Source organism: Phyllostomus discolor, chromosome 4 (genome assembly GCF_004126475.2).
Source record: "Phyllostomus discolor isolate MPI-MPIP mPhyDis1 chromosome 4, mPhyDis1.pri.v3, whole genome shotgun sequence".
NCBI classification, from domain to species: Eukaryota; Metazoa; Chordata; class Mammalia; order Chiroptera; family Phyllostomidae; genus Phyllostomus; species Phyllostomus discolor.
This window is the reverse complement of record NC_040906.2, coordinates 31849472-31877030: the sequence shown is the minus strand read 5'-3', so window position 1 is coordinate 31877030 and position 27559 is coordinate 31849472. Positions and strand designations below refer to the sequence as shown.

The 27559-nt window shown below is 41.4% G+C and overlaps 1 protein-coding gene across 12 annotated transcripts in view; it reads right to left on the bottom strand.

Moving 5' to 3' along the window:
• ANKRD44 (ankyrin repeat domain 44) overlaps positions 1-27559 on the bottom strand; it is a 296575-nt gene that overhangs the window by 129896 nt on the left and 139120 nt on the right. For all 12 annotated transcript variants that reach the window (XM_036023135.1, XM_036023137.1, XM_036023141.1 and 9 more), the window contains exons 3-4: positions 19761-19839; positions 7558-7628 (exon numbers count right to left, since the gene is read on the bottom strand). In XM_036023135.1, the coding sequence (XP_035879028.1) occupies positions 7558-7628; positions 19761-19839 (150 nt within the window). The remainder of the gene's footprint in view (positions 1-7557; positions 7629-19760; positions 19840-27559) is intronic.

The following is a 27559-nucleotide window of genomic DNA, read 5'->3' as shown; positions in this document are numbered from 1 at the left end:
GTGCATTATTTTATTGCACTTGTACAGATTCTTGCTTTGCATTAAATATTATGTAAATTTAGAACAGACTAACAAAACAACATATATAAGATCATTTCACAAATTTATACTTTTTGGAGATAAGAGCAATGAAGTCATTCGAAATTTGTTTTTTAAAAGTAACAAAATGTGATTTTTTTTAAAGTAACTCAGACTAGGTGATATGACTACTTTTAAATGAATATTTAGAAATGATTTGCATTTCACACAAAGCAATAGGTCAAGCAAACAAAACAAAACAAAACAAAACCCTGCCCTGGTTAGTGTGGCTCAGTCTTCAGTGGTTGGAGTGTCAGCCTGTGAACTGAAAGGTCAGCGGTTCAGTTCCCAGCCAGGGCACATGCCTGGGTTTCAGCCCAGCTGGAGGCCTGCAGAGAGGCACCTGATGGATGTTTCTCTCACACATTGTTGTTTTTCTTTCTCCCTCCCTTCCCCTCTCTCCACGAATAAATAAAATCTTAAAAAATTATTTTTTAAAAGCTATATTTATGTGCCAGTTATAGCTTATACATAAACAAGCACTTCCTGAGTTCAGCAGGCATACAGATTGGGGGAACCCTCATTTTATATATATATATATATATTTTTAAAGATTTTATTTATTTTTAGAGAGAGGGGAAGAGAGGAAGAAACAGAGGGAGACAAACATCAATGTGAGAGAGAAACATTGGTTGGCTGCCTCTTGTATACACCCCAACTGGCTGAACCTGCAACCCAGGCATGTGCCCTGACCAGGAATTGGATTAGCGACCTTTTGCTTTGCGGGACGATGCCCAACCAACTGAGGCACACTGGTCAATGCGGGACCTGTATTCTTAAATAGGCAATACTTCTAAAAATATTTTAATCACAGATAATTCTGGTCTGTTTTTGTAAATAAAGTTTTATTGAAACACAGCCTCATTCATTTGTTTACATATTATCTATGGCTGCTTTTGAATGATAACAGCAGAGTTGAATATTTGTGACAAAGACCATATATAGCCATTGACACTTAAAATATTTATTATCTGGGCCTTTATGAAAAAAAAGTTTGCAGGTGCCTGGTCTAGCTCCTTGTTTAAATTACTACAAACTACAAATTATCAAACCTAATTAAAATTTTGTGATTTATCAGCAGGAAAAAATACTCTTTTAGACCCTGGCTGGTGTGGCTCAGTGGTTGAGTGCTGGCCTGTGAACCAAAAGGTTGCGAGTTTGATTCCCAGTCAGGGCACATGCCTGGATTGTGGGCCAGGTCCCCAGTAGGGGGCACATGAGAGGCAACCACACATTGATGTTTTTCTTCCCCCCCTCTCCTTTCCCCTCTCTAAAAAATAAAATAAATAAAATCTTTTTAAAAAAGAAAAAATACTGTTTTAGTCTCAACTAGACATTTAAGGAGGGTAGGTCCCATTAAAAGATTCAGAAGCCTCTGTGTTCAGCCATTGCTAGGCAGTGATCGGTCTATAGTGAATTTGGATGGGTGGAGCTGCCCTGCTCTGCAGAACAGAGTGAGAAAAATTTGGCGTTCAGAAGGAAGGGTGAGGATGAGGAGGGGGGAAAGAGGACATGGGCCCCACACCCCAGGGCCAAGGTGTACCCCTGCAGGGCCAAGAGGAACAGGGGGAGGCAGACACATAAACCAAATGAATGTAGCAGAAACAGGGTTTTGAAGCTAGCCAATCAAAACCTTAAGTCTCTGGTTCTTTTGAATTGTTGGGAAACTATTAGACTTTGCACAAGATGTGAGGTATCGTTTCCAGTCAGTCGTATCTGTTTGGAAGGCAAAGTGCCCCAGCCCAACATCTGGGTTACACCTAAAAAATTAGAAAGGGAAAGGGTTTGGGTTCATTGATCAGAAGGGAGGAAAAAAGTGGGTGGGGTCTCAATAAATCCCTTTTCGTGTGAACACCAGGCAGTTCCCATGTGTGTGCCAATGTCACGTCTGCCTTTCACGCCAACACCCACTTTTACAGTTCAAGGACCTCCAGAATAACCATCACTTTTGTTTCTCTATTTTTTTAAAAAAAATGTTTTAACTTGGCCATTCTTCCTTTTACTTTCTATATCTTCTTATGAAATCAACTGCCTAGTTTTCATCTTACTTTACAAGAAAGGATCCTACCAAGAAACACTTAGGATACAAAGGAGGAGTTATTAATTTCCAAAAATTAACTTTTTACACATGAAACTACAAGTACTCTAAAATGATTAGGGAATTAAATTCACAGACCTGTGGGGCATTATAAAGGGTCTGACTCTGTCACTGGACAGACAGCTTCATTCCAAAGGCAAGACGAATGGAGTCCGGGGCAGTGGTCTGTGAGCCTGGCGGACAGACATCAGGGCTCACACACCAGTTTTCCACTGGGCCGGAGCTCACTCAGCGGGCAGCATCAGCCACATGCCCCGACATGAGTGATGTTCAATGTTAACTCTTCTTACTCATTTACATTTTTAAGCTCAGAAGTTTTAGCCTGCCAAACTGGCTTAATGCACTAAATAGAAATTTAATATAATATTTTGACTGAAATAAAGCTTTGATTTAAAAAGACAATAAGTTCCTTTTTTAAAACTTCTTTTTCAAAAATTTTAATCTTGGAAGCACTTGAACTTAGTTTTCAAAGCGTAATTTTAGGGCTATTTAGGGAATTAATGATTTCTGTAGTAAAAAAAAAAAAGTACCTTTTTTCAACACTGTCCCACACATTGGCTAAAAAAAGTTAATATCCAGGAGTTTGATCTTACAGAAATTTTCAAGGTAAAACAGAAACTAATGTGAGGGAAGGAATGCTGAACACTTTCTGAATCAAAAAAAGTTGCTTACACGGTATTTCTCAAACTATCTGGGGTGACCAGTTTTGTTTTTTTTTTAAATGGAGAAAGTCATTTTTTTTAAAGATTTTATTTTATTTATTTTTAGAGAGGGAAGGGAGGGAGAAAGAGAGAGAAACATCAATGTGGGGTTGCTGGGGGCTGTGGCCTGCAACCCAGGCATGTACCCTGACTGGGAATCGAACCTGCAACACTTTGGTTCATAGCCCGCGCTCAATCTGGGGTGACCAGTTTTTTTTAAAAAAAAAAAACTGTATCATTTCAAATCCACCATGAGCCAATACTTTTGTAAAATACAATAAAAGGTAAAAAAATAAAATGAAAAAAGATAAACTAATTGTAAACTCAATAGTTTTATTATTAAATTTAGGAGGCTTGAAATTACCCTACCAAACTGCTCTAAAAGGTTCTGGATGCTCACTCTTATCACAGCAACCAAGACCCAAGCTGCCAGACCGACACTCAGACCATGCTGCGAGTCATGCTTCTTCAAAGCCCTGATTTCTTCTTCACGAGCCAGCGTGTGTGCAGATTCTGACATTTCTCCTGAACGGAAGTTTCAGCCAGTCAGCCCTTGGTGTGCAGACTGCAGGCCTTGCCGAGGTCCGCTCCGCAGCAGGCTGCCCCACGGAAGACACAGAGAGGATGGACGGGGGTAGAACTGCTGTGGGGTGTCATGCAGGAAGCAACTGGAGATGGCATGTGCAGTCCCTTTATTTCTACTTTTTATGCCTTTCTCTTATAAACAAAAGGCCACTCACACCCAGTCATCAAAAGGAGAAACCCACACTGTGGCACGCGGAAAAGATGAGAAGACAGAGGAAGCCTGTGTCCTAAAAACTGTCACCCCCAATGTTGTTTTTTTTTATTCTCAAAGGTGCATTGCATTGAAGTGGTCATAAATTACTCGTGGAAAAGTCATCATTTATGACTCGAGTCCTTGCAGGCATAAGCAATGTCAAGTTTTATAAACTGCAAGTTGCTTTAGACCAGGGTCTGAGCCATATACAATTTTCTGTGCTCTTTACAAAGCCTGGCAGATGCCTTGCACACAGTGTATATTCAGTAAATCTGGGTAGAATAGATATACTAGTATAATCATTAGCAAACTCTCTAAGTAATAATATGCAAGTATTAACAAGGCATTACCATGGGCTGCCACCCCCGAGCCTGCACTCAAGTCCTGAAGGCATTTGCTCTGTCACTGAAATCACTGGGGCCCCAGCCCCTACTACTTACAGCAATCTTGTAGTCTGCAAGAATTCTATAGATTAGCACCCAACTAATTTGTTCAATTAATTGGATGATTCCTCTAAAAGTACCCATTATGAAACTAAACTCACCCTTCATTACTCTGGTTAGTATAAAAGGGGTTCACTGGAGACTTTGGGATATGAAAGAATCCAAAGGAAACTATTCGAGAAGCACTAGCTTCAGACCCTGGGGAGGCCAGATACTAAAGTGGCCCCAGTCTTCAATCTCAGATCTCAGAGTGCGGTGTGTAAACCACCTGCAGCAGAACCTTCTTTTCAAACTGCAGATTTCTGGGCCCAACCACAGGCTTCATTGCTGGGGTGAGATGCTAGGACAGGTACTTTTAACAGGCACCCAGGTGACATGACTGTACACTAAATCTGAGTATGACTCACCTACCTTCCAACTAACAACTTACAAAATGCTTATGTGCTTTCTTTCCATTCCAGGTACCATCTATGCTCTCTACTTCATCATCTTCTTATAATCATAAAGAGAACCTGAGGAAAGCATTGATATTCTAGTCTCCCGTATAATTTTTCCAACTCTCCTGTCGACTAGCATTTAGGCCATAATAATGACAATTTTTTTAGAGGGAAGAAGAAAACATGAGTTTTAAAAATTTAAACTATAAAATAAAATGTGGCCCTGGCTGGAGTGGCTCTGTTGGCTGGAGCTTTCTCCCGTAGACTGAGGGTTCGCAGGTTTGATTCCTGTTCTCCCCCTTCCACATCCAGGTTTTCTCTCTGGCCTACAGTGACTTCAGGACCACACAGAAACTGAGGTGACAGCCTGGCATGTACTGCAGCAGCTCGCACAACTGTGTGCAGCCTGATTCCTTTAGTAAACATCATATCCTGTATTTTCCATGGTGGCTCTGCTTTTTTGATGGAACAATGAACCCTGAAATAAATTACCTACATTTTAGAAGCCAAAGGGCTTTGAGGACAGTACAGAAGCCTTCCAGAGAAATTATTATTAATACATATTTGGGTAAGTAAATAGCATTGTTTGCCCATCTAAGCAACAGACAGATGTACCAGCTCTCATGCCGAACACACATACCCTCTTTGGCAAGGGCTAACAGCCAAATTACCAGTCCAAGTCTTCTCTGTTCTTTCCACCTAAAGCCTGCTTCCCTTTCCCCAGCTATTATTTAGGGGAGTCATGGAGTAACGGTAGTATGATTGAATCCACAAAAGGAGAACCAGAATTTCCTAAATGTGGACTTCCTAAATTCAGTGTGACATGCTTTGAAATGAAGAGGCCCTCAGTCAGTTCCAACACTGGTTACAGACACTCCAGTTTCCATGAGGAACTTTTCAATTTGCTGTGACAGATACTAATATGAAGACATCTTCGTTCCCAAGCTTGTAGATGACCCTGATTACTTACGACTCGGGGTCTGTCTTGCATTTCAATTTCTTCCTGGCAAGAGGCACATGCAAGGGATTTTTTACCCCCAGAAAACCTGTAGAGGGAGCTGGTTCCCTAGAGAAGCAGCAAACACCCTTCTCCGATACAAATATTGATCCACTATTGGGTTGATTGACTTTGAACAGACCAAAAATATGTAATAAATGTTAGGGGATGGTTGGTAGAAAATAGATGTTTTGTAGATTGAAGCCTTTGCAGCGATCACACAGTACTGAAATAATCTGCTTTTGTGTCTTTCTGTCCCACCAGACTATACGCTTCCTAAGACGGGGGCCACGTGTCTCATCTTTCTCTGGAGGTCAGCAAGCATAGGGCCTGGCGAACAGGAAGTGCTTAGTCAATGTCTTCCTGGACCAAAAAGACCTGGTTCTTGTTAAAAGAGGAAACAGACCCACATCTTTTAAAAGACACTTAATTTTAATTTTAATTTTTAAAATACCAAAGATCAAATGTTTTTGAAAGACCAAGAAAGACTCCTCCACGAAGGAGCTGGTCACGTGAAGCTGGCTGTACGAACTCAAGCAGCCCACTGCACCTGCCTTCCCAGGTGAAACGGAAAGGAAACGTGGACCATAAGCAGTTCCTGAACTCCCAGGGTCCAAGCCAGGCAATTTAGGATCGTGTGCCTCCCTCATTCCATGTGGGCTGTTTAGAAAGAGAACACAGCCAATCTCTTATAAAAACTACCCACATCACAGAGCACAGCAAGGAAGATTGTGAGCACTAAGCTGCCGTCTACCAAGTATATTGTTCAGTCTCCAGACAGTTGCCAACTGTTGGCCATCGACGCCTGCAACATCAGTGTGTACAGTCTCGGCCACACCTCCAGCTAGCTCCCAGGTGCACCTGGAGAGCATCACCTTCTCCAGCAGCAGAGGAGGAGCTTCATTTGGTAAAACGAGCTACAAAGCCTTGTCATCCAATGCCGAGTACCTCTGAGGTTAGAGCCTCCTGTGTGCCTGGATGGTGGGCTTCCCCTCCGACCAGCTTCAGGGCTTACATTCACCAGGGTTCCCTGCCAGCCCTCTCCCACACTGGTCTTTTCTTCTCAACCCTCATACTTTCCTGGACCAGCTGATCCATTTACTATGGTTCAAATGATCTTCCTCTCTGTTCCTAAGCTCTAGGCCTGTATAAATAGTGGTAATTGATTAGCCATCTCCGCTTGAATTTCCAGCATTCAAAGAAATTCCTTCTCAAGCAGCTACAATGTACGAGGCTTGGGATACATCAGGGAACACAATGCAGATCTCTGCCCTCACGGGCTTACCTTCCAGTGACGTGTTAGCCAAACTCGGCGTGTTCCAAAGAACTGATGAGCTTCCCAATCCCTGTTCTTCTGCCTCTGCCTTCTCAGTTAACAGCATCACCATGCACTCACTGGCTTCTTTTCCCACTCGCCTCACAAATCTGTCACATTCACTCTTATCTCTGCTGTGACCACTCCCACTGCTCAGAGGGCAGCAGCCCTCTGCCGTAACCCAGCCTCCCCTAGCAGATTATCTCCTACTACAGCCCAGGTTCCCAACATATCCAGCTGAAGCTGCCACTCATTCCCTTCTGTGCCTCTCCTCCTCTAGCATTGCATCCTCCTGCTCAGCCCTCCCCCCTTCCCCTGGTCTGCTAAGTCCCTACTCATCCTCTAAGGACCCGCTCAACTGGCATCTCTTCTTGGAAGACTTCCTATTCATGCAAACAGTTATTTGCTCCCTCCTCTGACTCAGCTCTGCCATTGTACTGATCTGCTTACCTGTTTGCTTCCCCCTCCAGACTGAGAGCTCATGGAAGTCAGGTACCAGGCTGCCCATTGTGGACTACCCCTGCCACCACCCAGCGCCATGCCTAGCATGCAGGAGCTACACAAACAGACCAGTTGTTCAATGTTGGTAACCTTCTTGCATGAGAAGTAAAAGCCATTTCTGCTCGCCAGTGAGAATCCCTAATTCAAAAGGAAGAATTGCTCTCTTTCTAGGGACTGAAAGAGCTAGATGAAATAAGATAATCACTCACTTCACTTCTGGAGGCAACAGCCCGGTGCAGTGGGGTCAGCCACATGTTGTCCTTGGCATTCACACGAGCTCCTAGAACCAAACAGCACAGGTGGATTAGAGGCATAATGCAGGCAGGGGACGTTCTGCTGATGTTACGTCAAATGCTCTGTCTTGCACTCTCATTTGCCTGGCACAGTCGCCATATTTCGTTTCTTTTTTCTTAGTATTGGTCACGTGCTTTCCAGCAACTAGACAGAAGGAGACACCTGTTACAGTGGAAGGAGACACCCAGGACAGTGGAAGGAGCAAGATCAGGAACTGGGAATGTCACAGAACTGGGTAAAGACTGGATGAGAAATACAGCATCTCACTGGGTAGGAGATACAGTGGTGAGAAGACTGAGATGCTCTGGGACTGTGGAAATGCATGTTCTGAAGAACAAAGAGCTTTTCAAGTTTGTGTGCTTGTGTTCCTGAATACAATGTATATTCCTGAATATAAAGTATATAATCAGATATACTCTTTTAATTTTAGTCATTAAGTATATGTATCCCACAGGGCACACAATCCCCTTGCTGGCAAACTGCCAACGATGAGAGCCTTCCAGTGAATGTACACTAGAGGCCAGCTGAGTCTCAAACAAACCTTGCAAAGGTGAGCTCTGGTGAGATTTCATCTGGGCTGAGAGGATTAGCAGAAATCTGTTTTATCCAGGAATCCCAATGCTTTCTTTGGGACTAGCCAGAGATTTTGGTAGGAACAAGGCAGCTTCCAAGGAGCTTTCAGACAGACATGACATAAAGCCTGGTGGGTTGCTCGTGGCTCCCTACACTCTGGGGTGGACAGACAGACTCACACGGGAGCCAGAACCAGCTCATACTCACTCACGGATGTGCCTAAGGTTCATCTCTCTGGAGCCACTTCACCACTGGGGAGCAGAAGCTCCATATGAATGGATTCAAGGAAAGTAGACTATGCCCTCCTCCCCCGACACCCTCACCGTTCTCCGTGAGGGCAAGTCTTCCGAGTCTCCAAGGGAGTCAGTAAAACACGCCATCTGAGCTGCCTTTTTCAGGTGGGTTCAGGGTGCTGATCAGGGATGGGAAGTTCTATAAAAGGGCTACCAAAGAGGAGGAGAAAACATAGATCTCTTTGTTGTTGCAGTAAGGTGAGACCATTTTAGCCTTAGCACAGCGAGGAAGGGCGCTTGTGAGGAAGCAGAGTAGAGGGGTGAATCGCGGACACTAGAGAGTAGGGAGAGGAGGGGAGTGTGGAGGAGGGGCCTCTGGACAAGGGCTGTGAAAGGGAGTCCGGTGGGAGCAGGGCTGACTAACCTCCGTGAGGCCAAGGCCAGCTGACAGCTTGAAAAAGAGAAACCTTGTTTTTTGCTATTTTTTAAAGACAGGAGGAGGCTTTCATGGGTAAGAGTGAACTAGAAATATAGCTGAAGACACCAACTAAAAGGAAATAACAGACCATGGAGCTTTTTCTCTTTAGAAACAAATACCACCAATACTATAAATGATAGAAAACAACAATAGGATAATCCCTAAAACAAAGAAATAGAATGACTCTTCTTCCCTCTATTCCAATTTCATTGGTTTGAGATGGGGCCAGGCACCAAGCTCTCCAGGACCCAAGGTCATTAGAATATGCTATCAAGGTTGAGAGACACCAACACATTGCTGCTTAGTTTATTAAACTTAACATTATTGAAATCCTAGTTCTGCTAACTCCACCCAGGCAGCTCACCTATAACAGCTCAAGCCCCTCACATCAATGAGGACCCAATAAAACCAGCCCGAGCATGCTAACAATCACAGGCAGCAGGCATCTCCCTCCCAGCAGCAGGAGGTCCTGGGCTAAACACCCTGGAGAGAAACGAGTGAGGTCTCGGAAGGACAGCGGGGTCCATGGGCAGAAGACCCAGGGTTCAGTTCCGCTTTCAGCATTTCCTGGCCCAGTGACCAAGAGCCACTCATCTGTGAAATGAGCAAATGAGAACACAATAACAATAGTCTTCTACCCACTTCACTGGGTGCTCGGGAGAATCGAGTGACTTTGAAGGTGCTGTGTAAACTGCAGAGCCCTAGAAAAACATCAGCGGTTCTTATTTCCAGACCCCGCCCAGTGTCTCACTCACCTCTAGATCCACGATACGAGGAAATAAGAGGCATAGCCTATCGTATCTTTCTCCCCCTAGTTCTAAACACAGGTTATAATAATATAAAACAGAAATACGTATTTTATCATTCACAGTCTTTCACAGAGTAAATTTTGTGTTGCCTGTATGTAAATGTAAAAACCTAATACAAGAGGACCCCAAATGGCAGGACACATATGAAAAGATACTCTCAAAACTCATTAGAGAGGGACTGCGTGCAAAAGGTGAAGGGATTGAGAAGTACAGGAGTCACAAGACAGTCACGGAAATGGAAAGTACAGCATAGGGAACAGAGTCAATAAATTGTAACAACTATGTATGATGCCAGGTGGGTACTTTAAATATTGGGGGACCAGCTTGTAAAGTACATGATTGTCTAACCACTATGCTGTACACCTGAAGCTAATACAAAATAATGTACAATGTAAACAGTAATTGGAAAAAAGGGGACTGTTTTGAATGATAAAATTCACTAGTTGCAAAATAAAATAAGGAAGTTAAAAAATTCCTTAGGGAGAGGCAAATGAAAGCAACATTAACACAGCATTTCACACCCATCAAATTGGTGAAAATCACAAAGTGTGACAATGGCAAGAGTTAGGAAGAGTGTGGAGCAATGGGAAGACTTAAAAGGGAGGGCAGGAGTGTGGACTGATCTAAGCCTCTTTGGGAGGCAATCTGGTTCTACCTAGCAAAGTTCACAATGTGTGCACCCTACCACCCAGCAATCCACCCCAATCATGTACCCTAGAGAACCCTCACACATGTACAAGGATGTTTCCTGCAGCATTTTGTGACAGCAAGAAATTGGAATCCTACGTTCTGATCAAGAGGAAAATGGCAGAGACACTGAGGCACAGCTGTACAATGGAATGCTACACTGTCACAGACATTGTACACTGTCACGGTTGTATAATGCAATGCTACACTGTTGCAGACATTGTACACTGTCACAGTTGTACAATGTAATGCTACACTGCCATGGACACGAACAGGTTGAATGTCTATACACAAACAGGTGCACTTCAAAACATAATATTGAATGAACAAATGAAGTTGTACAATAAAACCCATGGCATGATACCAGTTACACAAAGTTTTTTATATTTACAAAAACAACTCTATGTGTTGTTGACAGAAGCATAAGCATGAAATACAAGTGAGAAATATGGCTTAAAAAAAAACAGATTCCAATTCTGGAGAATGGCCTCTAGGGAGGAAGGGTTGGAAGAGGGTGAATAAGTACAGCCAATGGGCTCAACTGTGTCTCCAATGTTTCGTTTCCTCTAAAGAAAGATACAATGCAAATATGGAAACTTCAATTTCATCAAGCTTGGTGTACATGGGTATTAATTATACTATTTTCCACAATTTTCTGTATATTTGAAATATTTACTTATACAATGTTTTTAAGAGACCTAACACATTTGAAGTTTTTCTTTCTTAATAAACATGGCTGATTAAGTTGCCCTTTTTTACACTATTTTTTCTTAGTTAGTGGCCCTTGATGTCAAAGTGACACTTCTACCCTTTCCATAATGAATGGTCCAGCCACACAGTATCTCCCATGATGTTCCTAGGGCTCACGCCAGGGGAGTAAGAGAGTAACAGCAAGATGTCGTTGGTTGCACAGTCTAGTTTGAAAAGATACTTCCTGGTCAAGGATGTGTTACATGCTGGGGTCTTAACTTTTTTCTCATGCTCTCTTCTCCCCACAACCACTGCAGCTGACCCCAAAGACAGGCTACCGGAAAGGCGAGCTCCCCTAGGAGAGGCAGATGGAGGAGGCCTGTGCCTGCCCACAGATGGCAGAGCTCTAGGGTCTGACAGGGTCTTTTGTTGACTCTCCAAATGCCATTTGGTTATCACCGCTTTTTGAATCTAAGCACCTCCTCCCAGGAGCTCCCTCACCAGCCAGCCTACCAGAATCCTGACAAGGGCAGGGTGCATGTGTGTGGCTAGTACCTGCCCAGACCTGTGTCTACCTGCTTTTGCCACTGCATGTCAGAATTTTACCTTCAGTCTCCCTCTTTCTTCTCCCTCCCCCTTACTCTTCCTTCCCTCTCCTTCCCTCCCTCCCCACCCCATTACATACAACCTATTTCTTCCTTTGGGTGTGTGCATCAGAATGTTCTGTACTGTGTTTCTAAAGAAAATAGCTACTAGTGAATATTAACACTAATCGTCAAGGACATTTCATGAAAGGTTGTCAGGAAACAACTTTGGTGTTAGATGAAGAAGAGCATAGCTGTGATGTTTTATAAGAATGCTTAATAATGTGAAGAGCCCTGGCCACGTGACTCAGTTGGTTGGAGTGTCATCCCATACACCAAAAGGTTGTGGGTTTGATTCCTGGTCAGGGCACATACTTAGATTGCGGCATCGGATGGGGGCATGTACAAGAAGCAACTGGTCAATGTTTCTCTCTCACACAGATGTCTCTCTTTCTCTCTCTCTCTCTCTCCCCCTCTCTGTCCCTCTCTCTCTCTCTCTCTCTTTCTCTTTCCTCTCTTTATCCTCCTTCCTCTCTCTCTAAAATCAATAAAACATATCCTTGGGTGAGGATTAAAAATAATAGTGATGATGATGATGTGGAGAGATATTCACATGTTTTTGTTATGTGAAAAAAACAAGTAACTAAACATTATATATGGAATAAGCCCATTTCTGTAAAAAATACTAAACAGTCTAGAAGGCTGTGCCACAAAAGCCCCAAGATCACTTCCAGACACACGGTAAGCACTGCATAATTGCTTGCTGACTATTATCAGAGCAGAGTCAGGAACTAAGGGACAGAGACTAAGGCATCTGCTATTGGCACGGCTCTAAGCCCATGCCAGACCTAAATTAAGAGCTGCCTATGGAAGGCTGATTTCTGGTTAAAAGAGAGATTCAGCATTATCTCCTCTACTGAGCTGGCCTGACCGGGAGCTTTGGAAATTTGCCCAGCATAACAAACAGCAACAGACCTATGCTATTTCATGTTTTGACCATACGAGTCATACATGAATGAATTCTTTAAAAACATGGATCAGCACAGACTTAGGTAAAGTCTCCTTGAGTGTCATCCCCAGTGCTGTACTCTTCCCGCTCCCTGAAGAAAATTCTGCTCTGAGATTGGTATATAAGCTGCAGTTTCTTTTATGCCTTTATATGCAAATATGTGCCTCCACAGAAAATGGAGAAAATTAAGCTGAGTGATCAATACAATATTCTTTTTATATATTTAAAATATTACACAACAGTTTTTAAATCTACAGTATTGTTTCATAAGTAGGTTTTTACATACATTGTATCATATTATAATAATACTCGGAATCTCCTTGTTTCACTCAAAAATATATTTTTCATATCTATGTTGATGCTTAGAGAATGAATCCACTCTTTTTTTTTAAAGATTTTATTTATTTATTTTTAGAGAGAAGAGAAAGGAGGGAAAAACAGAGGGGGAGAAACATCAATCTGTGGTTGCCTCTCAGGTGGCCCCCACTGGGGACCTGGCATGTGCCCTGACTGAGAATTGAACCGACGACCCTTTGGTTTGAAGCCCGTGCTCAGTCCACTGAGCTACACCAGCCAGGACTGAATCCATTCTTTTTCATTGCCACATACATGTATGCCAACATTTTTAACATGTTCTCTCTATTAATGGGTAGTTCAGTTGTTTCCAGTATTTCACTCGTTCAAACAATGCTGCTATGAACATCCATAAAGTGACTCCTTATGCAAGTGTGAAGTATTGGTCTAGGATAGATCATGAGAAATGGACCTCCTGTGTCATAGGTCATGCACACTTCTGGCGTTAATAGGTGGTCTCAACCCTCCAGGGTGTGCCAACTTACTCACACATGTAGGATGTAAGATTGCTTAGTGTCCCCACACCCTCATCAATACTTGATAGTACCCGTCATTTAAAATATTGCAAATCTGATGAGAAGAAAATGGTATCTCATTGTTGTGCTTTCCTGTTTAATAGAGAGGTTGGAGATCTTCTAATTTGTTTGTTTCCTGGCCATTTACAATTCATTTTCTGAGAACTGCTTGTTCAGATTCTTTGCCTATGTCTGTAGTTTTGTATTATTGCTTTTCCTTAGAATTTATAGTTAGAATTTATATTGTATTGTTATTAGTATTATTATTCACACATTCTGAAAACTTTCATAGTTTTTCAGTCTTATGTAGATCCAAACGTGGCTTTTCTATTAAAACTCTTTCAGGGAGAAAAATGACCCTGAGCTTGCTAAGCATTATAAAGCACCACACCACAACACCAGCCCTGTCCCCGTACAGCCTGAGGTATTGAAAAATAATTAGAAACCTAGGAAGCGGCTTCTCTCCAGTCACTGTTTAAGTCCGCCATCCCTGCACTCATCCTCCTTCAGAAGACTGAGCAGGCAGCTGCCAGGAACCCTCCTCTCCCCGAACAGCGGAATTATTATGACAAAAGCAGAGGTATCTGAACGGGGGATCAAGCCGTATTTCATCAGTGCTACCCCCTGTCACGGGCTTCCTCATCCGCTTCCCCCAAAGACATCTCGCAGTCTTGTTTACATGTCAGAGGGAGACGTCAGATGGTTCTGGCTCAGAGCTGAATATTTATAACTCATTTTTCCAAAGGAAGCTTCACGTTATTTACCTGCCTGGCAGGCACCATTGTGCACTGAAGGACACGGCGTCTGCGTGCCTGATGATTTAAAGGCAAATGCTTTTACCCAAGGATGTTTTAAAGCCTGCCTCTTTGTTTCTGACTCTTCAGAAAAAAAGTGGTCAGGCATAAACCCCGATGACGAGTTAAGTGTGCTTTCCATCTCACCCTGTTACCACTTGGTTTTAGTTTCCCCAGAGGTCAGGAGGAATGGGGACTCGGGGCATCTTTTCCAGAGGCCGTACTTTTGTTCCCTTAGCCCTGTTGTCTAGGAAAAAGTAGAACAAAGACAAAATGTAAACTAAGTGAATGAAAAATCTTATAGGTCAAAGAGAACGACTGATTCTTAAGGCTGATTTATCTAAAGTTTGGCTTTTAATTGCCAAAATAAATATAAACAAAAGACCATATGAAATATGATTATAATATAATGATATCAGCTTGCTATCATTTTTTTCTTTGAAATAAACAGACTAAATCTTATTCCAACCCAGGAGCAGTGTCCTTTACAGCAATGACCTTGGGAGCATGTATGATAATTCTACGTGTGTGGCAATTGTTCACAAGTTGATTTTAGAACTCCACTTAGAGTTGTCTTTGGAGCCAGTTTATCTTTTTTAAAGATTCTACTTATTTATTTTTTATAGAAAGTACAAGGGAGGTTGAAAGAGAGGGAGGGAAACACCAACTGCACACCCCTAACCGAGGAACTGGCCTGCAACCCAGCCATGTGTCCTGACCAGGAGCCGAACCAGTGACCTTTGGGTCCACAGACAGGCGCTCAATCTACTGAGCCACACCAGCCATGGCTGGAGCCAGCTTACTTGCCCACCAGATAAAGGTTCATCATGTGATAATCACACCATATTGGGGGCCAAAAGCAGCACTGCCTGACTTAATCACCCCCTTTAACTTCTGGAGGAAAAATAAATCCAATTTTAAAGGATGAATATTTGTTATTGTTAGGTAGGAGAGACAGCCAACCAAGGCAGGGAGGAGGAGAGAGGCATGTTTCACCCGCTAACTCGGCAGTCTTGCCGGTGTTCCAACATCACAAGAAATACCATGCTGACACGGGAGGGAAGCAATCCTAGAAATTCTATGTATCGTCTCTACTGTCTAGGAAAGAAAGCCTTTGAGATTGTGCTTTCATCCCAAGGCCTGAAAGGTGGGAAAGGGCCCACAGTGCCCAAAGCAAAAAGCCCATAAACACCTTTGGGTATTCACACCCCCCCACTACTCTCCCCACCCCCCTGCAAAGCTGGCACCACCTTTACCTGTCAATCGACATGTAACTTCTTCACCCTCATCCCACCAACTATATAAGTCCTCAGAACAAAGGACCTGGGACTCTCTCAACCCTTGCCCTTGCCACCCTTGTCCTTGCCTTTCTTCCCCACCTCAGCAAGGCCTGTTCTCTTCCAGGAGAACAAACCTGCTTGCTCGCTAATAGCCTTGCTGATCTGTAATTCTTTACTGTGTCAGCAAGAAGAAGCTACTTTCTCCTGTAACATTATGCACAGGAAAATCAAAAGAATGACCTGCCATGGCTCTGGAGACAATCTGCTTTGGGAGTGGAAATCACACTTCAAAAAATCACAGGGCACAATTTTACAGGAGTACCACTTGTCTGGTGGCCTACATTCAGATAAATTTATTATTTTTAATTAGGACTCAACACCTGACAAACACTCCCATATTAGAAGGCAGGTACTTCCAGTTTTCTCCCTTCAGCCCAGTACTCTAACCCTTGTGCATCCCCAGAGTTTCTCTACAAGCTGTTGTCACTGTGGTCACTTTCGTGTGTGCTCTGCTTCCTATACCCCAACCCTTGCCTCTTACCTCTCATCCACTCATTGGTTCACATTGACCTCACTCATACATCTCTGGACCAATACTTCTGCAAGCTCTTGACCTTTCTCTCTGACTTAAGCCTCACAAGGCCAGTTCCCAAACAGAAGCCAGAGTCGGGTGTGGGGGAATAAAGCCAGAATCTAGTCTGGTGGTTATAAGAAGAGGAATTTAGCATGAGGAATTTAGGTCTTGCTAAATTCCTTTTTCTGCTTGAGGCATTCAGGGCTCTATTCGCCTGGCTAACAGGAGATAATGTCAGTAGGAATTAAGTGGGCTTGGGTTACACTGAGCTCTGTAAGTTAACACAACAATAGAGAACACAGCTGTAATGAGCTATTCTGGCAAGGCCAAATCATTTGTCCAACATGGGAATCATTAACACCTCATTCATTATTAAGATAGAAAACAGTTTGGTTGGATTCTCTAAAGGGTCAGCTGCCAGACATAAGTTCAGAGATGGAAATAATCATGCTCTTACAGTGATATTTCTTTAGGAATATAATATACAAATTGGACACAGGAACTCTCAGAGAAAATTAAAGCCATGTGAATTCCAAGCATTTACCTAAGCTTCCACAGCTGAGTGAAATTTCTAAAGAACTTTCCCAATAGTCTCTCGCTAAATCTTTCTAATTTGATGGTGGGAGGAAGAAAAATTCCATGGCATATGCCACCCAAAATTATACTAGAGAGCTTAACGGCTCAGTACTTCCAACACCAAAGTGGTGGGCGGATCAAGATTCATGGAACGGCTTCTCCTGGCCCTACTGAATGAGCCACATTTAAGAGGCTGGTGGCTTCCACACCCCTGTGGGGGTGATGTGAAAGCAAGTTTCTCAATCACCAACTCCCAGATGCCTGAAGAAAACAGATGGGTCAGCTTCACATTGCAGAATTAAAACCTTCCCTTTCAGATTTTGAAAAACAAATAAAAAACAAAGTTGGGGGTCTAAGATAAGGTTTGGAATTTGCACATTCATAAACCAAACATTCCTCTGAGAGCTGGGATGTCTCTTAACATAGCATTTGCATGGTGAGCATGGCTAGTTGGGACCATTAGATATCATAACAGAAAATTCTTTATTTTACACCCCCACTGACTTCTGCCTACAATTTTCCATGGGCCAAATTTCTACTGCGGGAGCAACCAGTCAGGTAGTGCTGGCTCTTAGCCATTGTCTGTGCCAACATCAAACATTTCATGTTTATTTGGAATACAGCCCTGGGATGTCTTTAGAATTGTCAGAAGGAAGGCCTATTCTCAAAAACGAAAGGAATACCACACAAAACCTAACCTAATCTCCATGCAACTGTCAGGAGCACAGGGCACACATGTTTTAAGGCTCAGAATACTTGTTTCCTGAGAAAATCTACCTCAAGAAGAGGAACACCACAAAAATAGGGCCATGTGAATCTTCCGTGTGTATCCCAGCACAGTTCTTGCTTTTCCACAATGTTCTCCACATCTGCTTAAACACATGCATCAGCTCCTACCTTTGCAAAGCTTACTCTGGGGTTTGACAGGTTCCCTTTACTACTGCAAACACAGGCCAAACCTTGTATAGGCCTTCTGCATGATCTGCGGGCACAGGCATTTCCCCCTGATTTTAATCTTCCCAAACAAAAAGGAGAAGGAAGAGAGCCAGCCGGTCTGCATACAATCCACGCTAAGATGCATGCAGGTGCCCAGACCCATTCCGGGCATTTGTCTGGCATGTGCTCAAGGGAAAAGCGTGTGTGGATTTTAGAGACCTGTCTGGTGAGACGTACCAAGCGTGCAGATTTCCAAAAATGAAAGCATTGGTATTTTTAAATCAGATAAAATATGTCAAGTCCAAGGAAAAATAAAAAGAATAATATCACAAAGGCTAGTGTACATACAAATCAGACTTAACACGTGTTTGCCATATTTGCTTCCAATTTTTAGGAAATAAAATATTTTAGAGTTGTAGTCTCTTCTCTACCCTTTCCTGAAAACTTCTCACTCCACCTGCCTCTTCAGAGGTAAACACTGTCCATAAATTGATGTTTCTTCTCTTCCATGTTTTCAGTTTTTATTACATAGTCACAGTCGTGTGTCCATCAACAAAACAAAGCATTGTTTTCAGCACTACTCAAATCTATATACACACACACATTTGTGTCTGTTCATATAAATTTTAAGAAGCCAGTTTTCTTTATTCCTTCATTTTACAATGGAAAAATAAAAAACATATTCAAATATAATAAATTTATCTGTAGTATTGGGCCTAATTAGATCATCAGAAATCAGGTCTTCAAAACAATGTAGAAGTTTTACTGGAGATGTCATTTCCAATGAACAACTTCCTACACTGTCTTACATCCACTGAGGAAACCTCTGATCCAGTGAGTTTCCGTGAGCACAACAAAGAAATTGTGTCCGGGTTCATTATAGTAGTCAGTCCAGTAATTGGTCGTTTAAATTTTTATATGCAATTAACTTTAAGTACAGCTGGTATTGTTTTGTTTATTTTTATTTTGTTTTTTTTTATTTCTTAATAAGCTTATTACAGTTTTATTACTTGAATAGCTAAGATGCTATATTCGAGAGGGAAAGAAAAAATCTAGAGACTTCTTTTTTAAAAATCTGGAAGATACATACTTCAACATTTCCTATTCCCTTAAATGACTTAAAATATTCACATGACATTTTCTCATCCACACAACAATCTGAGATTTATTGAAGAAACAAAGCTTCTCCCTCTAAGCCATTCCCTACATATTTAACAGTATCCTATCCTCAAAATGACTATGATATTTCAACTCTTGAAACTGATGTGATTTGAGAAGATATTCACAAATCTGCCAAGGGTAATAAAAAAGAAAAAGCAAACATTTCATTTACAACATCTAGATATTAAACGTGTATGAATGGAGAAAATCATGGGTACCAACCAATCATTTCTGCATGTGTGCAGAAATAAAAATGTATGCATAAGTACACACACTTCACCAATTATCTCAAACCGTAAAGGTGAGATTATACTCATATTTCCCAAGTGGCATCTTGCTAACCTGGGAAAGAAAATGAATGAACATCCAATAGTGAGTAATCAGATATGATCCTCTTACCTCAACTATCACATCTCTGTAACTTCTTTTTCTTTTTATAAGGAAGAATACTATTTATTTACCTAGTTAGTTAGTTAGTTAGTTTTATCCTCACCTGAAGACATGCTTATTGATTTTAGAGAGGGGGGAAGGGATGGAAAGAGGGAAAGAAACATCAATGTGAGAAACATTGACTGGTTGCCTCTAGTACACACCTCAACTGGGGTCCAAACCTACAACCTAGGCACATGCCCTGACCAGGAATTGAACTCATAATGTTTTGGTTAATAGGACAATGCTCCAATGAGCTGAGCCACACCAGCCGGGGCACTGTAACTTCGTAAAATGTCTCTCTTTGTAAAAAACAATTTTATTGAATTTATTAGGGTGACATTGGTTAATAAAATTATATAGGTTTCAGGTGGACAATTCTATACTAATCATTTTTATTTTGTATTGTGTGATCACCAGTATAGCTGGTATTTACCTGAAAGAATCAGGAGTTCAATAATCTCTGCATCTCCCAGAAATGCGGCCACATGAAGGGGAGTTCGCTTCTCAGCATCCTGAAACAATGGCAAAAACAAACAAGTCAGTGGTGCTTGGAGGTACCTTTTGTCATAATAAGACAAGTCACTCACTCTGAGGTGACAAACACCTAGTCAGGTGAGTTCTGGTTGTACATTTGTGTCAGCCTCTCACACAGTCACATTTGCAAAAGATTCCATTTTCTGTGTTGGTGTGCCATATGGGCCCCCCCCATCCTTTTATGGAAGGCCCGCTCAGGTCAAGAATGGACCATTATGCATAGGATGATGAAACTGAATTTACTTTAAAACCTTCAGTGATGCCTGAAAAAACAAACTCAAACCTTTCTATCTGTCTTAACAGCCTAGTTCAAAGCTTTCAATGGTTTATTTTTGTTCTTGAATTGTTCACAAGGACATTAAACATAATATGATCATTTTCTTTTTTCCATCTCTATTAACTGTTGCCTAGCCTGCTTTCCATTCATGTAATATTTATTGAAGGCCCATTATGTGCCAAGAACCAGTTTCTGGGGACAGAAGGGTGACTGTGCCAGGCCCAGTCCTTGCCTTCATGAAACTTACATTCAAGTGGTAAGGCCAACAGCAGTCATGTAAACAAATGACACATAAAAATCACTTCAGATGCTGATAAAGGCCATAACAAAACTGAAATCGGATAATGGGACCACGTAACTGGGAAGGGAGGAATAAACTTCCTCAGAGTGGTCAAGGAAGGTCTGTCTGAGGCTGCGGCAACGAAGCTGGGAGCTGAGGTAGGTATTACCTTTCCTGTTTTATAGATGAGAAACTGTGGCTCAAATACATTAAGCAATTTCCTCAAGACCCCATTAGAACATAGCAGAGGCAAGCTTAGATCTCCACCGGTCAGACTCCAGGCTAAGTCCTTGGCAAGGCATTTAACGTATTGTGCTGAGAGGCAATACAATAACATGCAGGGGGAAAACACGGCTTCCCCATCTGAACCTGGGAGATAATAATATCTACCTTAGAAGTTAGGACAATGTAAGTAGACGAGGCCCTGGGCAGGCCTGAGGCTCGGCACATGCACAATGAGTGCTCCACGCAGAGCCATTATTGCCATCAGCATCGACAGTTGTGTGATTCCTTCCTTCCAAGACTGAGAACTCTCACAGGACAAAGACTCACTCCCATTTATCTCTATAGCAGCAGCAAACTAGGTGCTCAGCAGAAATTGGCCAGGCTGAACTGGTCTGCATGCATGGTCTCTTCCCCAAATTCCATTGATTGCTCTGTAACATTGGTAACCAAAGTCTGTATGCTGTGTTTGAGGTTTCTCCCAAAACTAGCATGCATTTTAGTTTCCCGAGATTCATGGATTCACTATTAATTTTAATCATCATCCCTGTGATTACTTGATTGTACAACCCACCTAACAATTATCCCAGGGATATTATTCCTTGATTAGCCCAGGGATATTATTCCACTTTCTGACAGTTCAAGCCCTCTGCTCATATTCAGTCTCTTTCAGACGATCACTTTTAGGCATTTCATGTCTCACTAGCATCTAAAACAGATGGCACGCAGGGGACGTGTCAAGAACTGATCTGCAAACCAGTCCATTTGTTAGGAGCTCTGGAAAACAGGTTTTATGAAGGGATGGACTAACTTTTAAGTGGATAAAAAGAAGAGTATGCATTAGCTGGGAATTCATGTTGTCTATGTATGCTGCAGGTAATTACTACAGATAAGTGGGAATTGGGCAGGCAGTCTTGTAACTATTCTGTAGAAAATAATGCTATGCCTTGGAAAATTCAGTAAGGTACTCAACCATGGTTCACCCTCTTATAACTAGCTATAACACCCTCCCTGTGAAAATGAAGATTCAATATTTGAAAATATATTTGCTCATTTGAGAATCCAGTGTATTAACTTGTGGGGTGAATTATACAAATAACTGAGACCAGGCTTCCACAACGTTTTCTATTCCTGTTTCTTCTGTTGACAATCTACAAGCACTTTCCATTTTAGCCTCATACTCCCTTTGAATCCCCACTATAGCTGCTAAAAAATTTCCCTTGAGTCTTTGGATAAAAGTTATATAATTATACATTCTTCTGTAAATTGAACTGGTTCCAGGATTTGGTTTAACAAATTAAATCTTACCTAAGTGATTTCAACAAGGAGTAACCCAACCCAAATTATGACTTCATTTGACCTGAAGCAAAGTCAGTGCTCTGTTTGAGAATCCAGCCTCAAATAAAGCCAAGAAAACCCTAATATCTTAATCTGGTGGCCTGTTACTATATGCCTGGCCTTGTAGATTCTGTGACCCCTTTCATGACACTTTCATGATGTGGCTTGTTCAAACTGAAGTTTCTATAGTATCACATGGCCGTGTTATGTGAGATCATACTGTAAAAATTCTTGATCGTAAATGCCAGTGTCTCCTGTTAAAATGCATTTAAAAGTTTCCTGTAGCTTCCGGTACATTTATGCCAGTTGATCATCTCCTTCAGTGACATACCACAGACAGGGAACTGCAGAGAAGACCTGTATTCAAGAGGGAGTCCTTTGGTTCTCTGAAGCAACAGAATCATACAAACAATTTCACGTGCTGTTGAGACCTTAACCAAAATAACCATGCATTTCTATTATTGGCCAAGGGTTGCCAACACCTGCTCTCCAGCAGGAACTGAGTGATGTACAGGATCATGAGTCAAGGGGTGACTGACAGAGCCACAGTCATCACCACACTCAGTCAGTGACATTATCCAACAGTTTGCAGTTCCCCCTCTGCCTAAGTTTAAGGCCACCCTACCTTGCCATAAGCTAGACAAAAGGAGCAGGAAATGCAATGGTGGGAGAAGGGGGGAGACTCTGGGGAAGGGAGAATACTAGTAAACATAGGTTCTAGGCCAGTGATACCCCTATGGTGTCTAGAAGAAACAAAACCTATCTGGTAATTACGAAGTGCTTTTCTTTATTTCTTTTTTTTTTTTTTTCAAAATACCTTTTTATCTATTCTACTACTTGAAGGTCATAACATTCCTATCAGGGGAGACACATCTTTCAGAACTATGTTGTTAATCTTATCACCATTTAAAAGAGAGCATCTGGGTCCTTGAGTAGGCTGTATGGTTTGCACAAGACAGCAGACATGTCAAAGAATTAGCTTCCTAGCTTCCAATCTGTACCTTAAGACTGACTTAAGGTTAGTTTCTGGACCAACATTAGAATCCAGGACGAGGCCAGGACTGAAGCAGCATTCCGGCAGAGAGGCTGAGCTACGTGTTCTGTGCGGCTTGCACGCACTTCTGTCTGCTGCCCACGTGAACTCTCTGTGACAACCGACAGCTGACAAATGGTCATGCAGGTCTCTACACCACCCCTGAACTCAAGAGGAGAAAATAATTCAAAAGCAAGCACGCTAAGATCAACACACACTGGAAATGGTTCACTGGAGTAGTTTTTAACAGACTGTTCAAGTATCACAATAAAACAGACATTTCTTCCCATTGCCTTGTATCTCCAATTCCAAGTAGCCCTTTGCAAACAGATTCAAACCCATAGAAAGACCCAGGCTTCTCCAGAAGGAAGGAAGGTAAACCCTCCCTTTCTATGAATAGCCAAAGACACACACACAGCTAGTTGGCATCTGAGCTAAATTTGCAGCATGTCACAAAGAGATCAGGCAGAGGAAGTTTCTGCCATCTGTTTACCAAAGAAGCAGATGAAAGAAAATAGGGAACTTGAAGTGTATACACGTAAAGTGAGCTTGACTTGGGCAGAGAGTTTATTTTGGCAGCTAAAAATACTATGTCAACTGAGAAGGCATTCAAGCCTTTGTCTTAAAGATTCAGAATTGTTTATTACATGCTTCAGAAACTCTCAGAAGTGCATGATCTAATCTTCATTATAAGTATCTGCCGTGCGTTCAAACAAACATCCCTCCCTACATATAAATATCTTGCATACAGAGACAGACAGTTGGAGCAACATTAAGAAACAAGCCCTGCAAAGCCTTCCTGTCATGAAATACATTAAGTTCCAATCGTCAATCCTGACTCCCACTGATACCAAAGAAGCAGGGAAATAACTGACAGGCTATGCCCAACAAGCTTAATGTGACAACAGAGTTAAGCAAGGAGCTGTCTAAAGACACTCTGAGCACAAAACAGGTCCCGCGGAGATACTTCAAATCATGTGAGGAAAAGAGCCAAAGACACGTAATAGATTTAAGTCAAATGAGGCAAATAAGAAAGACATTGGTTTTAAGGTGGAGGATTAAAAGAAGTTTGTAAAGAAGAAAAGAAAGCAAAGCAGAAAAACAAATATCATGTTTCTTTTTACATTTTTTATTTTTCTTTCAAGTTTTAGCATCTCACAAATATAGACAAACAGAAAATGACAGATCTATATGTTCCTACCAGAAAAATCAAACATGTTAACATTTTTCTGTATTCACTTCAGAACTTTGTTTTAAAAATAGCTTTGGGGTCAGGTGCCACAAATACCATGACTTATTTGCAAATGGTTCAGAAAATAACTTGAAGAATGAGAGAGAGAGAGAGAGAGAGAGAGAGAGAGAGGGAGAGAGAGAGAAATTAGGTAGGTTAGGTTATTTCTAATTGTTCACCATTACCAATGGTGTTGCCATGCGCATCGTTCTATATGCCTCCCTGTGCATGTCTGAAAATTTCTCTAGAACAGATACCAAGAAAAAGATCTACTCATATTCAACTTTATTAGGTATTGTCAGATAGCTTTCAAAAATAGTTTTCCCAATTAACACTCTCACCAACCACATATTAGGTCTTTTCCCCACATCCTTGCTAGTACTTGATGTTATCAACCTTATTACTCACTGCCAATATGATGTACACGGGATGATGTTTCACTAAGTACAAGTGAGGCTAAGATTCTTTTCATATGTTTGTTAAAAGCTCTGGCTTCTTCAACCACAAACTGCCTGTACAAATTCTCTACTCAGTTCTACATTCAATTATTAGCCTTTTTCTTATGATGTGTGGAGCCTTTAAATATTATTTAATCTAACTTTCAATTTGACTTTCAAAGCATGCCTTCACTTAGACACAGCAAAGATAAATCAACGTCTACTCCAAGTCACCATGAGAGAGAAATTTAGATTCACATCATTAGGAGCCTTTCGCGCAGGCGTGCATTATCCCATGGAGCCGGACTGTCCTGGTTGGAGTTTTCTAGCAAATCTCTGCCCCTATTCACCCCCACCATCAAACAACTTTACTCAACCATCATTCTGTTGGTATTTTAACCCATCCATTTGAGTGTAACACAGATGTTTAAGAAACACTAGTGTATTTTGCTATACCTAATGATCAAATAATATGTTCACACCTCAAAACTATATCTAATTCTTGAAACTAAACCAGGATCACTTAAAAGACTTTCAAATGAAAATAAAATAAAATAAAATAAAATAAAATAAATTAAAATGCCAAAGACATTTTTATTATATCTGCCTTAGATAACTAAATCTTGGATACTCGTATTACACTAATTTTCTAAACTTAAATATAGGGTAAGCAAAAATTATTTCAGAGATTTAATATTTTCTCATTTGATCCTTAAAACAAGAGTGATAAATATTATCACTTTCCTTTTATAATTGAGGAGCCTGAGACTTTGAGCTGACAAGTAACTGGACCAGCATCACACAGCCAGTAAATGGGGGGACCAAGATTCAGAACCAGATCTGACGCCGGTGTTCGGGTTCTTACTGACTCTGACTACTCACAAGCCTCAGGAAATAAAATCAGAGTTATTGTTCGTTTCAGTTAGTTCTCTGGCCCTAATACTGTGGACCCAAGGACAAGATTCTCCCAAGTAAGAAGTCTAAGCAAGCAAGAAGAAGAAAACTGGAAAACAAACACCACCTGAGTTTAAGACACGTACGGTAATCAAGACAACTCGATATTGGTGCAAAGACATGTGTATGGACAACACACATTTATGACTTTCAAAAAAGAGACAAAGTCAGTTCCCTGGTGAAAGGACAACCTTTTTGACAAATGGCACTAAAATGATTAGAAATCCATAGTAAGCAAACACACACACACACACACACACACACACACATGAACTCTGATCCAAATCTTATACCCTTGACAAAAATTAAATCAAGATGGATCATAAAACTAAATGTAAGACTTAAAATTATAAAATGTCTAAATAAAACATAGAAGAAATGCCTTGTGACCTTGGGTTAACCAAAGATTTCTTAGATATAACACCAAAGCATGAGCCATAAAAGAACAAGTAGATAGACTATAACTCATCAGAATTAATAATTTCTGCTCCTCAAAACACACTGTGAATAAAAGAGAATAAAAGGACAAGCCAAAGATTGAATGAAGACATCTTGAAGCATCTATTAAAGGACTTCTACCTAGAACACACACAAAACTCTCTAATGTGAGAGCAGACAGCCCAGTTAAAAAGTATGCAAAAGGCTTAAGCAGACATTTCATGAAAAAAAAATACATGGGTAGCAAACACACACATACAATAATGATTGACATCATTAATCATTAGAGAAATGCAAGTCAAAACCACACTGCATACTTATTAAAGTGGCTAAAATGAAAGGACTGACAATACCAAGTGTTGATGAGGATGCAGAGGAGCTGGAATATTCCTATGCCACCGGTGGGAACGTCAAATAGTACGACCGCTTCAGAAAACAGTTCAGCAAATTCTCAAAAATTTAATACAGACCAACTATATGGTCCAGACCATCTACTCTTAGGTATTACCCAAGAGAAACGAAAGCATATGTCCACACAGAGACTTGCACATAAACGTTAATGACATTCCCATTTGTAATAGCCCCAAATTGGAGATGATCCAATTTTCCATCAACAGGTAAATGGAAAAAGAAACTGTGGTACTTCCATCTGATGAAGAACTACTCAGCAATTAAAAGAAATAAACTATTGCTACATGTCACAACATGGATGAATCAAAATAATTATGCTGAGTGAAAGACAGGCAAAGAAAGAGTACCTGCTGTATGAATTCATTTGCATAAAATTCCAGGAAATGCAAACTGATGTACAGAGATCAGGTCAGGGGTTGCTCGAGGAGGCTGGGGGAGAGGTCAGAAGGGCAGGAGGAAGGAGTTACCAAGGGGTGCAAGGAGGCTTTGTGAGGGTGGTAGATGTAATCGTTGTCTTGATTGTGGTGATGGTTTCACAAATGTAAAGAGGTCAAAACTTTGCTAATTGAGCACTTTCAGGATGTCTAGTTTATTATATGTCAAACATAAGCAGCAAATAAAACATAACCTCTCATCGAATACAAAAATGACATATTTAAGAGTTTTAAGAAAATATACCTAGGCGACATGGCAAATTCAGTTCAGAGGAGAAGAATGGCAAACTTATAAAAAGAAATGAAGTAACTCATGTTATGTCCTACTCAGGCATGAACATAAAAGTGAAGTTCTTGCAAAAACATGGCATGTTGCATTAAAGTCTATATGCTTTTAAAACAGGCACAAATAAGATTTCTCCTCAAAACCCCCACAGGGGTGTCTAACCCGTGGCCCTCGGGCTGCATGCGGCCCAAGGTGGTTATGAATGCGGCCCAACACAAAACCATAAATTTACTTAAAACCTTTTTTTGCTCATCAGTTTTCATTAATGTTTGTATTTAATGTGTATTTAATGTGTGGCCCAAGACAACTCTTACTCTTCCAGTGTGGCCCAGAGATGCCAAAAGGTTGGACACCCCT